Here is a 14,087-nt window from a genome sequence, read left to right as displayed (position 1 = left end):
CTATTCTTCATCCTCCTCTTATTCCCCACAAATAAGAGTGTGGTCAGATATTTATTATCCCCCTCCTCCCAGCCTTCCATGCTACTTGACTGGCAAAGTCTGAAGATGGAGTGTAGATATTTATGTAAAGTCCTGTTAACAAGAGCTGTAAATCTGTTGTACCTTTGAGTCATTAAAATAGTAACCCACTTGCTGTACCCCTTAATCTTGTTTTTTTTTACCACTGATAATTGAGTATGAGTATGGCTCCATTTCATGACACACCTAAGATTTCATCTACCATACCACTGCATACACTGGATTACCAGACTTACGACATGGCTACAGTTCTGTAGTTCTGACAGTCTCCTATCTCACTTTCTGTCTTTGCTGTTCATCTAGCAACACTGCAAACTTTATTGCAAACTCTGCATTCTCTCTCTGTTTTGGGAAACATAAACATTGTCATAGGTGGCCAGGGAAGTACAAACATTATCATAGGTGGCGAGAACACAATAAAATTTGTGACTATTAATCAGATGAGATCACCTTATAGAAGTTTTTTTGTATAATAATAGGTAAAGGACGGTAAAGAGCTCAAGTTATACATAATAAATAAAAACAGTTTTGCTCTGTGACAGTTAACGTAATAGAAATTCTGTTCTAATCTCTATATGACCATAGAGTGCTGCTCTGTGACATTTTTAATGTATTAAATATGCTACTGCACTGTATAATTTCTTCACTGCTATACTTCTCGGAAGAACCTAAACCAGTCCTTTTAGGTTATATGTTCATACCTTCAGAGGTAGTTACTAAACCTGTGGTTCGGCAAACCATTGAGGACCATAGCCCAATTGCCCCAAAGCACTATGTTTTAAGTGACTTGCTTAAGGTCACATAGTAGGCAATTGAAGGATGAAGGAATCTGAGCTGTATCTTGGTTAAAATGTTTAAAGTTTTCAGAGATAGAATCTTTTTATTGGAAGCAGAATAATTATAGCAATTGGTGTTTTTGGATGGTTGGGATATCTTTCGTCTTGGATATTACTCAAAAAATAATTGCAGTTCTGACACTTTTAACCTTGCATACATTTCAGTAGTTTGTTGCAGACCCCAAAAGATGTATCATATTATATAGGTTCATAGGTAGTTACTGCGCATGTGGTCCATGAGACCATTGAGTAGCCTTCGCAATTCTCAAGTTGCCCCAAACCATGGGCTGGTTAAGAGACTTGTTGAAGGGCACACAGTAGGCAAATGAAGGCTGAGAGAATCAAACCCTGTTCCACAGGAAGCAGCTTCTAACAACTTATAGTCTTAATCCTCTGTAGTAACTGCCAGATTATGAGCTGTAAACAGCCTGACAAGCAATTTACTGCACTAACACCACTATCAGTAGGCAGTCCCATTTTCACCATATGATACCATTCAAAAGTCAGTACTTGCAAGCCATGGTTTGCTCCACAGCCCTGTTCGGGATCATGGGCCCTTTCAGTAACCAGCCCTCCTTTGCCCTAGCCCCTATCCATTCTCCAAAAGGAGGAGAGTTGGGGGCAGAAGGAGAGGCTGGGAGCACACACTCAACACTGAATGCCAAAAGACTAAACTGTAGAACTGGAAAACCAGAAGACTGAAAACAGAATTCAGAATAAAAATCTATCCCAAGCTGACACAGCCATCTTTATGTTTGTAAGTTGTATTTTTAGAGGAATTTCAGGAAAAAATATAGATTCTGTATTTTGCTTATGCGGTTTTATCTTTCCAGGTGGATTCCATGCATCGCCTTTTAAAGGTTGCTGCTCATTTGTGCAAGTGTCCCAAGTTCTTCTTCAGCTAGCCACCCCCCCCCCCCCCCCCACACACACACACACACACAGTTTAAACTTGTGACTCCATCAGGACTCCCACTGTTCACTGAAAATTTTTCCAGCTGGGATACTCACTAAGGGTTCACCTTTATCCCTATCCTGTGGGAAATGTGAACAATCTTAAAGTCTCATTTCACTCTTCTCAAAGCCATCCAGTCATTAATCACTACTTATTTTCAGCCCATAAGTGGAATTGGTGGACATAGTGGCCAATATCAGTGTGCCGATTTGAAGGCACAGACTTTTCAAGAAATCTCAGGCCATCAAGTGTGGCACAAGGACTATCCAGCAACAAGTGACACAGATTTGTATCAGTCAGTAGGTGTCTTTAGCCAGACTGGCATTGTCTCTTCATTACAATCTTGGTGTTCTTTCAAACCTGTATTTGTCACCCATTTCAGGTCTTCATCTTATCCCCATGAGGTCACTGTGTGTTCATGAGTCCCAGAAGACGTGTGCTGAGCATGTAGCTGGGTCCCAGTACTAATGAAATCACTTTTCTCCAAAGTCAGACGCCTTCTGTGTTCTTCTTCATTTTTTTTTTTGCTCAAGGAATGACAAAAGAAAAACAAACCCCCCTCCACGTGGAAAGAGAAAAATTGCAAATTATGCACATATCCTCTTATGCATATAAGGACTGGCATTCCTATGTCCCAGATTTGTTCTGAGCCTTAGATACCATCCCACATTCTGGCATTATCGACAAGCTAATCAAACTAAAGTAAACCTGTATGTTAACCGTTGGATAGTAAACTGGCTGACTGACAGAACCCAGTCTGTTAGTGTGGGGGGCACTTATTCTTCAAAAGACAAGTTACCAGCTGTGTCCTCAAGGGGGGCAATCTTGGGACCACTTCTGTTTGGTATTATTTCTCTTATATCAAGGCTGACATCAAGGCCCTGTGGCTAACCAAACTTACATATGACTACAAAACTGGAGTTGTCATTAACTCCCCATCTGACTTCCAAATTCATCAGGAGGGACTAACATGCACCAATAAGTGATGCCTGGACTATGGCCTAAAACTAAATACCAAGAAATGCAGCAATCAGTCGTTTGGCAAAACAGACCATGCACATAGGTGACACTCCCTTGAAAGTTGATTCTGTCATTAGGGACTTGCAAAACGTTCATTGGCCCCTTTGATTACCATCCATCCACTGTTGTTATGAAATTCTTTTATCTTGCTGGACTAATTACCTGGTTACTTCTTCGAGATCTAAGGATGTTTTGATCCCTATCTATCCATCACTCACCAGGCCCATGATAGAATGTAATGGCCTTTTTGGTATGTACCTGTCTAAGCACATATCCCAGCTTGAGGCCACAGCCTTTTCTCGCTAAGATAATCAAGGCCATGGCTCCCATGAGTTACCCAGACCATCTTAAAGCAATTTTTCTTTTCTGTTTCCTACAGACTCTTAAGAGTTAACCTCTGTTTGGCCTACAAATCCTCAAAGGATCCATTACTATTAATTTCCTGTACAACAGTAAAACTAATAACAGCCTCAACACCCACTCATCAGAACTTATCTTCCACCAAAACGTAGTTATTACCCGCTGCCAAAATACGTGTGTGTGTGTGTCTGTGTGTGTGTGTGTGTGTGTATTTTATATATATATATATATATATATATATATATATATATATACACACACACACACACACACACACACACACATACATCTATGTAAAAGACAATCCCTGTTTTTATTGGAATAGATTTCCTTTGGATATAAAGCAAAGTAGCTCCCTGACCTTTTCTAAGTATAACCTGGATAATAGATGGGCAATCGTAAATAAATCCTGGGTCCAACCCCTCTAGCCTTTATTGAAAAAGGTCAAAAGTAGGTATAAATTAGTCTTATCAATGGGTATCTGTGATGTGGGGGTATTCTCGCTATACGATAGTAATGGTCCTCTGTATCAACAGCCTAGTATTGACCGGTGAGCTTATATAATGTGAGTGTGTGTGTGTTGTATGGGTTGGGTCTTTCTTGTAGTTTTCACAGCTAGTTCCATTGGTAATACCCGTCTCAGATGACTTAAGTTCAGGTGACAGCTCATGTGCCTGCTTGGTCTAGTATGTGGAGGATGGATGCAGTTATCCTGTGAAGTGGGCAGACTGGGCCATGCAGTACCACAATCCTTTGGAAAATGGACAGTGATGTAGGGAAGGTACAAGGGTGGGCATTTGGCCATGAAGCCACCATTTGATAGCCCTCATTGCAGGTATATGGGAGCATGCACTCATATGAGGGTGCATAGTGACACCCACAGTGATGTGGATCATACATCTCCACCTAGGGATGGGGTAGTGTTTAAACATCCCCTCACTGTTGAGTTGCCAGTGAGGGAGTAAAGTGCCCTGAATGACTATTTGAATGACAGTTGCTGTACTATAGAATGCTCTCCCCTTGGTGATTGGGGACAAAAAAGGCAATGGTAGTACCATCAGGCACAGGGACTTTAAAAATATGTGTATATTAAAAGAAAACACACACACACACACACACACACACACACACACACACACACACACACACACACACACACACACACACACACACACACACACACACACACACACACACACACACACACATACACATAGATACACGGGAGTGCATGGAAAAAAGTCTCCCACAAAAAGTGTAGTTATTTCACTCTTGCAAAACACAAGCCTCTTAGCTTCCCTTAAGGACTCCTCTCAAACCTCTTGTAAGAACAAATCCAAAAACAAATGAAACAGAGACCAAACTGGTCGTAATCTTTTATTATAAAACGTAAGTGCTTTCAGGTTAAAAAACCCTTCATCAGACAAACTTCACATAATCATGACAATCTTTAAATGTTAAAACATTTCTAAAAGCAACAAATTATTTTCTATACTTGACCCACCTTTTCTTTAAGGCTGTTTTTTAAGGTACAGAACTATTTAACCCAGGTGGGTTGTCAGCAGTCACCTGTATGATCCATCTTAACTCTGCATACTCTGTATCATTGACAGTGTCCCCCTCCCTTTTTTTCATACAATTTTGATAAGAATTGTGCAGTATCTTTCAAAATCCTAGGAAAATAAGCAAGCAGATTTTTCAATTTTGCTTCTACCCACATACATAAATGTTCAGTAACTCATCCCCTCCCTGAAACTGTTGGTCTCATCGGTGGGGGTAGGATATTTTTATGCATTTTTGGTAGTACTTTAAAATAGGAATTACTGGATGTTCAATGCTTAAAAAATAAATACAAGTCATCATCTAACACTCCATTTATTCTTAAAGCCCTTAGCTTCTTACCAACATTACTTGTATATTGCTTAACCATCAAGGGTGAGATATTTCTGTAAGTACTGATATCACTGGTTAGGGCATCCAAGGATTGTATGTATGCTGTAATATCCATAACTGCAATGGCCCTACCCTTATCATCTGGTTTGATAACCAGTCTATCATCATTCATTAGATCTAGCAGTGCTTGCCTTTCCAAATAAGTTAAATTATTAAACCTGCATGTTGCATTGTCAAGATAAAGTCTTATTTCATCTTCACAAGGTTTAACAAAAGTATTAACTGTGGGGTGCATATCTGGTACAAAAGTACTCAGATGTTTCTTAACATTAGTATAATGGCTGTTTCCCCTAAACATGTTATTCAGAATAACATTCCACCCAAATATGTGCAAATGCAGTATAACTTCACTTAATACTGATGCCCTACTGGGTACAAACGATAATCCTTTACCTAAAACATTAATTTGTATTTTAGTCAGTTTTATACTAGATATATTAAATACATTGCAGTCATTAAAATCAGTCAGTTCATCAGTTCATGACTTTCTGCCGTTTCACATCCCTTTGTATGCTGCAAGTCATGTCTGAGATATTATGTTGGAAAAACTAATTGTAAGTTAAAAACAAGAATACTGCACCATTTGTCATCTATTAGACAAAATGCTAAACATAATGCATTGTACCAGCATGTTTCCAGATTTCCAGATCATACTTTTTGTTGTTATGGTTCTGCATGTTGCAGAGATGAAAAAGGGGGGGGGGGCACTGTCACTGATACAGAGTATACAGAGTTAAGATAGATCATACAGTTGGCTGCTGACAACCCACCTGGGTTAAATAGTTCTGCACCTTTAAAACCAGCCTTAAAGAAAAGGCAGGTGGTTGTTTTTAGAAATGTTTTAACATTTAAAGATTGTCATGATTATGTGAAGTTTGTCTGATGAAGGCTTTTTTAACCTGAAAGCGCTTACGTTTTATAATAAAAGATTACGGCCAGTTTGGGCTCTGTTTCGTTTGTTTTTGGATTTGTTATTTTACTGTTGGGAAAATGACCTGCCAGGTAAATGCCATTTTAACTCTTTGATGGTTTTATACCTGGGTGTAACCTACGGCATGGCATTTATTTCACTGTATTAATGATAAGTGTATTATTCAATGCCAAAATACTTTGACAAATTTGATTGTTGACAAAGCAGAATGTTTATTATGTTGGCATTGTAGCAGTGCTCGTGAGAAATGACAGTACTACTGAGTGGCAGTGGGGCCAAATGTCAGCATTGTTTTTGTAACTTTGTAACTGATGTAATCTTACTAACTGTTCTGCATTCTCTTCATCTGACAAAAGACTATGCTGCAGAATGGAGAAGCTATGCTGTGTCCAAGATGCCAAATAATTGTACAGAAGAAGGATGGCTGTGACTGGATCTGCTGTACCGTCTGCCGCACAGAAATCTGTTGGGTCACCAAGGGACCCCGATGGGGACCAGGGGTAAGCAAGAATGCTTGTCTTATCAGCTGTGTCTTTAGTATCTGTTGGAATAATCATTTTATTTACTTATTCACAGCTGTTGTTATTATGGTTACAGAAATTATAGTGAAATGTAAACAGCCGATTAGATAAAACTAGAAAGATGGAATTAATAAGACCAAAAAAAGAGAAAGAGGCTGTGCATAATAAGTAGGTGCGTGTACTGTGTAAAGACATAACTGGCAGTAACAATGTGTAAACACCATTTGTTGAATAGCTGTATAATAAAATATCCAAGAAATTGTGCCTGAGTAAACCATGAGCAATGACTCATGTTAAAACAGCAAAACCCAAATTATCAGAGGAAAACAAGAATTTCCTTTTATAAGGAGATATTCCTATCAGTCTGATCTAGGCATAGAACTATAGCACTAAGCAGAAGTTTAAGTAAACACAAGATGTTGATGTAAAATGATGGTATCAGGTTTAACTGAAAGTCTTTGCTGTTCTATGAGGGGATTATCTAGAATGTGTTCTAGAACGTTATCTAGAATGTTATAAACCAATAAATCAGTTAAAACCACAGACCAAGATCCAGTAGAAGCAGGCAAAGGCACACAGGTTGGGAACACTTTATTGCCAAACTAAGCAGTTAAGCACTTTCGTCTTTGAACAAAAAAGACTTCTTCAGAACTGCCTTCAAACATGAACTCCACAATTAAACACTTAAAACTATCAAGTCATATGATACAATTAGCCAATGAAACCTTTTGCTCAGTTACTCACTTCAAGAGCTGATGAGCTAACATAAAATGCAAACATTTAAATACATAAAACCTAAATAATTATAACATCTACTATGCATACTAACTATATAAACTTTTTTATAGTTAGTATGCATAGTAGATGTTATAAGTATTTGCATTTTATGTTGGCTCATCAGCTCCTGAAGTGAGTAACTGAGCAAAAGGTTTCATTGGCTAATTGTATTATATGACTTGATATTTTGTTGGTGTTCCCAACCAGTGTCTTTGCCTGCTTCTATTGGTTCTTTATCTAGAATGTTGTCTTTTGTTTTCTGCTAACAAGTTTGGAGGACCAGTCATGTAAGTAGAGGCTTATGCTAACAGGAATTCAAAAACAAGACCAGTATTTGAGTAGAAGGCTTGTAACCTTTAAGGGATACTTTCACCATGGGCAGCAGATCGTGCATCCATCTTATCCCGTTTTGGGAGAAGGATAAACACAGCGTGCCCGGTGAACAAGCTTTTCCTCAGTATGTGTTATTAAGCTGCAGCTGCTCTAAATTCATCATTGGGAGTTACATATTTGTATTTATTTAAACGATATCCATGGCAGCAGTGCAGTTGAGTGAGAGATTTACTCCTAGCAAACTAATTTTGATCCAAAAGACAAAAGCCCGAAGAACCAGATGTGCTCAAGCAGGAGGGGGCAGTAAATTCTGCAGTAACCTATATCCCCCTGCCGTGAACTGTTTTACTATACCATAAACATTCTTTGTTAAAAATGATTTATTTTTAAGTTCCACAACCCAAAGACCCCATTGCAGTCATTCTGAAAGGGGAGGTTATGAGTTGTATGAAGTGGCACTGGTTGTAGCAGATGGTCAGTCCTGTAGCAGAACAAAGAAAACAGATGACACTTGTTAAGGTTTTGCTTTCTGGCAATAAGGTTTACATTTTCTGTATGACATGCAAACTCTCTTCAGAAAGTGAAGCCCTTTTGGTTAAGCCATCAATTGCTGAGACAGTATATGTAGTCTGAGGGCACGGTGCTCTCATTGAAATGTGGAGCCATGGTCGTCTATGGTGGATTCGGTGCAGATCTGGATATCATTTGTAGCAAAAGGAAAATCTATGTCCTTCATTGTCAGACTGAAGCTATCAGTATCAGATATGGCCTGAATCAAAATGTGGAAGTAAAAGCTTAAACAAGACAGTGATTTTGCTGGCCTGTTGGGCTCTTTGACAATAATGTCACTTTTTTATTTGAATTGAAAAAATAAATAAAACCAGCATTTTAAAAGAGGGGCAAGCCTGCTATACCCCCTCTCCCTCACTACTTATTTATACCAGTTCAGAAGCAACACCATCTAGGGGAATGGAGACTTCCCTTGTGCAAAAAGACAACAGTTGCAAATGAATGATCCTTCGTATGTGAGTCAGTCATTAGTGAGTTGAGCCTGACTCCCTGCTTATTGTGCCTTTCTTGATTAGGAATTCATCTGGAAGAGCAACAGGTCCATTTGTGAAGAAAAAATGATTTGTGTACTTGAAAAATGTTGTGGCCAGTTTCTGTTTCTAGGAAACTGAGGTGTTCCAGAAGATGGTCTTATTGTAGTGTCAAGTCCCTTTGTTTGTTTTTTAAGGCCCAACTCCAAGGTTGCAGTAACCATGGCTGAATGGAGTTGAGAAGGGTTTTCAAGACTAACAACACTGCCCACACTTCCTGATGATGATGTAAGGGCAGGAAGATTTCCAAATGCCCAGAACTGAAAGGGGCTGTCCACTGTCATAATTATAGAATGTAGATGTCTGTGATAACAGTTCAGGTAGCAATTTCCTTTAATTCCTCATAAGACACATCCTCAAGTTCTGTCTGTCATTAATTTGGATTGTATTTGGTTATACATCACATGCTAGAGTGCATGCCTACAGTATTAGTCCATGGAATAGGATAGCACTAACAGAGAGAAAGAGTTAAACAGGAAAATGCACTAAATAGTAAAACAATTGTGAATTACCAGAGGCCAAGTAGGTTTATCACCCCAGAGGAAGGGAGGGAGGGAGGGAGGAAGAGAAGGCAGCTGTAAATGACAGTACACAACAAAAGAGGTGTCAATGTATGACGTAGTGGTAGGGCAGGAGCAAAAGTATACATATGTCTTGCTGTAAGGGTTTCTTCTTGGCCATGGATTAATTGATTTAACAGCCAGGGAGACAATAGTACAAAAGAATATGCTGTGAGATTTCATTCAAACCCAAACCTTTGTGTTCTGATGAAGCTGAATAGCATGGAAATACCACTGAATGGAGAAAAAAACAGCTAAGTCATGAGTTTTATATGTGTAATGCTTTAGGGATATTTTTGGGGGGAGGACTATACATTCGGAAATGTGTCTAGCATGTCATTTTCAGTTAACTGTACTATAAATAGTGAGTCAGAATGGGTGAAATAACTTTGTTCAGCAATATTTAAAACTCCAGTAAAACAATAAATGTATACTTGTTGATGACAAATAAAACAACCTTAGAAGCCTTAAGAAAAGGTTGTGGTGCTTTCCTGTGAGACAAATGGTACATATGCAAGGACTGCAGAACCACAAGCAATTTGATGCAAAGAAGGGTAGATAATGTAGTAGACAGCCTTAGACTGTGTCTGAAGTCCTGGCATTCAGACCGGTAACGAGTCCCAGCAGCCTTAGTTAAAGAAATAACTTTCAGTAATGAAAGGTGCATCACAGCTGAAAGATTTAGGGTTGTAAGATACTGTGTTGCCAGACACAGCTGTTTACCTCCTAGAGTGCGTGAAAGGAAACTCTGATACATTTCCTGAAATTCAGTTAGAGTCCATTGGTTTGACACCAGGTGTTGGTTTGGGGAGGGCTGTCTTGGAGTATCTTGGTGTCCTTTGAGATTTTTATGATAGCATCATGCTTGTGGTCATGTAGAAACGTGGTGAGTTGTAAACCCTTAATGGTAGTTTTGACCTCAGCGGAGTAAATACCAAAGAGGAGTGGTGTAAGGAGCGAACCCTGGAGTACACTACTGGCGACAAGTCTTTGGGGGGGGGTTTGAGAAGTCCACCTTAATTTCCTAACTTTTATTTGTCAGCCAATTTGCTATCCAGTGAATTACATAGAGGTTAAAATTTAACTGGTATAGTTTATCTACAATACCCAAGTGTGGGGTGTAGCTATGCATTTTGTACTGATTTGGCTCATCCATTATTTCGATAACCTTCTTTGAGTCATCAACCAGGTTAAGTAGGCAGGATCTCCCTTTAACAAATTTGAACTGGATTGGGTTGAGATTTTGTAGGTTACCTATGTACTTGTATATTAATTCCCTAAGGGTCCTTTTCTCATGGAAGAGGTTGTTTAGACTTATGGGTTTATAATTTCCCATGTCTGTGGACATCCCATCTATATGCAAGGGAATGACAGTTCTTGTTCTCCATTCGTCTGACACAAAGCTGGATTGGATGCTTTATTATTATTATTGAATAAGTTCTGTAGGGTTCTGTTTCAGGCTGGCCAATAAGCAGCCAGGTATGTCATCCAGCCCCATAGAAACTGTGTATGTATCTTTGGATAGTGCCAAGAGGTGCCACAAAGACTAATTCTTGAGAGTTTTGAGAGGTGTTTGGATGTGGGTTTGACAGCTGGGAATGCAGGAGAGAAGGGGTTGAGCATTAGAGAAAAATGTATCCAGTAGTAGACTGGCCTCAGAGTCTGAGAATGTGATACTATTTCTCATTAGATCTGCAGAGTGGTATGCATTGTTTCTAAGGTTTCAAACATTGTTAAAGAAGGCTTTCACCTCATACTTGGCTTTGTTTGGTATGACTAGGTCCAGACTTCCCTGTTAAGTTTCTTTATAAATAAATAAATAAATAAAAACAGCTGATATATATATATATATATATATATATATATATATATATATATATATATATATATATATATATTAGATATAGATATAAATAGATATTTTTTTCTGTGTAGCATTGAACAAGCTGACATGAAAGGTCATTCTTGAAATGGAACAAAAGTAAAATAATTGCTATAAGACATTTTGCTTTAGCATAAAATTGCCAGTATAAAGATATTTTTGAAGTAGCTGTTTTAGTAATGCAAGTCACTATGCAGATGAAATTACTGTAGTGCTGTAGTGACATGTGAAGGAGAAATTGGTAAGAAAATCTGCATAAAAGCTCCCATCAACAAGGCTTCTATGGATGGGTTCTTGCACCCACCCGCCCCCATCCCCCATTAAGGAAACCACGGTAAAAAATTTCTCCAAAGCCAACTTCATGCTTCTTAAGACAGAAGTGGTGAACTTCATGACACCCATGCTGATGGACAATACAGTTACAACTGCTGAATCCTACACAAATGCACTCTATAAGCACTTACACAAGTGCATGGATTGTGCTATCCCAAACAGAACCAAGATGCTATCCTCCAAAAAAAGGAAGCCAATCTGGTGGTCCCCTGCCACAAACAAACTGTACAACAGAAGGAAGAAACTGTTGCAAAAGAGAGTAAAATCCCATGAGTGGAGGAGCTCCCTGGTCAGCCTCAGTAAGAAACTGAGATCCCTTATAAGATCCTCCAAAGCTAGCTATGAAAACAAAATTGCCACTAAGTCTAAGGACAACCACAAAGCATTCTATAGCTATGTCAAGAATCTCGATGGCAACACCCAGATCTGCTCTGAGTTACAGCACAACGGCACAAAAATTACAGAACCAACTGATATTGCCAACATCCTGACAGATAGGTTCAGTGCTAACTTTACCCCCCACCCTCACCCCCTAAAGGGCCCATATCTATACAGGAAGAATGCAGAGTCCCTGTAATCACAACTACGCAAGTAAAAGCTGCACTCTCTAAAGCCAAAAACACAGCATCTATGGAACCGGAAACATCCCTGGCTGCATTTTACATGAACTTCAAAACGAACTGGCTCCCCACTTAAGCACCATGTACAGTAATAGCCTCGCATCAGGCTTGGTGCCCACTGAATGGTGCACAGCAACAGTTATCCCACTCCACAAAGCGGAAGCCACCACTGATCCTGGGAACTATCGACCTATTAGCCTGATGAGCCTGGTCTGCAAGGCCATGGAATGTATCATCATGGAACTCATAAACAAAGACATTGGTAACCTCCAAACTCTGGATCCCACCCAGTTCGGGTTTGTGAAAGGCAGATCATGCCTCCTGAACCTGATTGACTTCTTTGAGGCAGTCACCAAAGCCATAGATGAGGGTAAGGTGGTTCACACAGCCTATCTTGACCTCGCCAAGGCTTTCGACACCATCCCCCATTCTGGAATTATAGCTAAACTCACTAAATTAGGTATAAATCCCTGCGTCACAAGATGGGTTTGCCAACTGGCTCACTGACAGAACCCACACTGTAAAAGTTGCAGACTCCAAATCTGACCTCAAAGCAGTGACAAGTGGAGTACCACAGGGTTCCATCCTGGGACCTCTCCTGTTTGGTATCTACTTCTCTGAAGTACAGGCTAACACAGAAGGCCTCCGGCTAACGAAGTTCGCAGATGACTGCAAACTAGGAGCCATAGTCAAGTCCCCAAATGATGTGGACATCCTACAGAAGGGCCTCACTGAGATAGATGTCTGGTGTCAGACACATGGCCTCAAGCTCAATGCCAAAAAGTGCAGTGTCATCCCCTTTGGTAAAAACTCTGTACCCATGAACTGCCACCTAGGCAGCAATCTACTTAACACCAAATGTGTGATAAGAGACCTTGGGACCCAGGCGGACAGTAGTCTCTCCTTTAATAGTCACATCACCACAGTAGTCAGGAAGTCCTTCTACGTGGCACACCTCATCATAAAAGGGTTGTCATCCAGGAAAAAAGAGGTCATTGTTCCCCTCTACTCGACACTCATTAGATCCATTATAGATTACAACGCCCCTTTTGGAATGTACCTCACAAGACATCTGCAGCAGCTGGAATGGCCATAGAAGTACCTCACAAAGAGGATTACTGGCCTCAAACAAATGCCCTACACTGACTGCCTCAATAAACTCCACCTTTACTCCGTAGCATATTGCCTACTCCGAGGTGATCTCTGCCTAACATATAAAGCTATGTCAAACCCAGAGCTGTTGGACATGCTACATCTAAAGAAATCCCAATCCCTCCGAGCTACACACTCTAGGGACCTAAACCTTGTCATCACAAAAAACAGGACATGCTGGAGGGATAAATTCCTGTCCCAGAGACTTCCCATACTCTGGAACAGGCTACCCATCTATGTCAAGCAAAGTTCTTCATTAGCACTCTTTAAGAAAAATCTTGATGAGTGGATGGGAAATAGGAAATACACCCCAGGGATCACTTCTGTGTCTCTGCTTGACAGTGGCACAGGAAAATAACTTTCTTGGGTGGCGTAAGCCAGGGAACCTTGTTGGCTAGGCTTACGTAGGCCCTTAGGCCGGTAGCTAAGTACCTATCTATGAACCTATGAACTTGAGGTTCCAAGGAATACTAGCGTGAGGCTCTGAATGGACAATGGACTAGTCCTGAAGTTTCAGGGTAGGCTGGGGTAAGCATGCCAAGGGATAAGGTAACCCAAATGCTATGTTTTACTGTCACAGTCTGCCCATCCCCAGCAAAGGTAAAAAACTGTTCTGCCCTGCAACGGTAGGTAAAATGGCTTAAATGGGTCAAAGTTTCAATGGAGATCATTAACC

General features: G+C 40.0%; 1 protein-coding gene across 2 annotated transcripts in view; it reads left to right on the top strand.

Annotated features, from left to right (window-relative positions):
- Positions 1-14,087, top strand: part of RBCK1 (RANBP2-type and C3HC4-type zinc finger containing 1) — a 348,371-nt gene that overhangs the window by 327,914 nt on the left and 6,370 nt on the right. For both annotated transcript variants that reach the window (XM_044090303.1, XM_044090302.1), the window contains one exon: positions 6,490-6,633. In XM_044090303.1, coding sequence (XP_043946238.1) covers positions 6,490-6,633 — 144 coding nt within the window. The remainder of the gene's footprint in view (positions 1-6,489; positions 6,634-14,087) is intronic.

This window comes from Protopterus annectens, chromosome 12.part0 (genome assembly GCF_019279795.1).
Source record: "Protopterus annectens isolate FY-2018-M chromosome 12.part0, PAN1.0, whole genome shotgun sequence".
In the NCBI taxonomy this organism is placed as follows: domain Eukaryota; kingdom Metazoa; phylum Chordata; order Ceratodontiformes; family Protopteridae; genus Protopterus; species Protopterus annectens.
The sequence above is the reverse complement of the archived record's forward strand: the minus strand, read 5'-3'. Positions and strand labels throughout refer to the sequence as shown.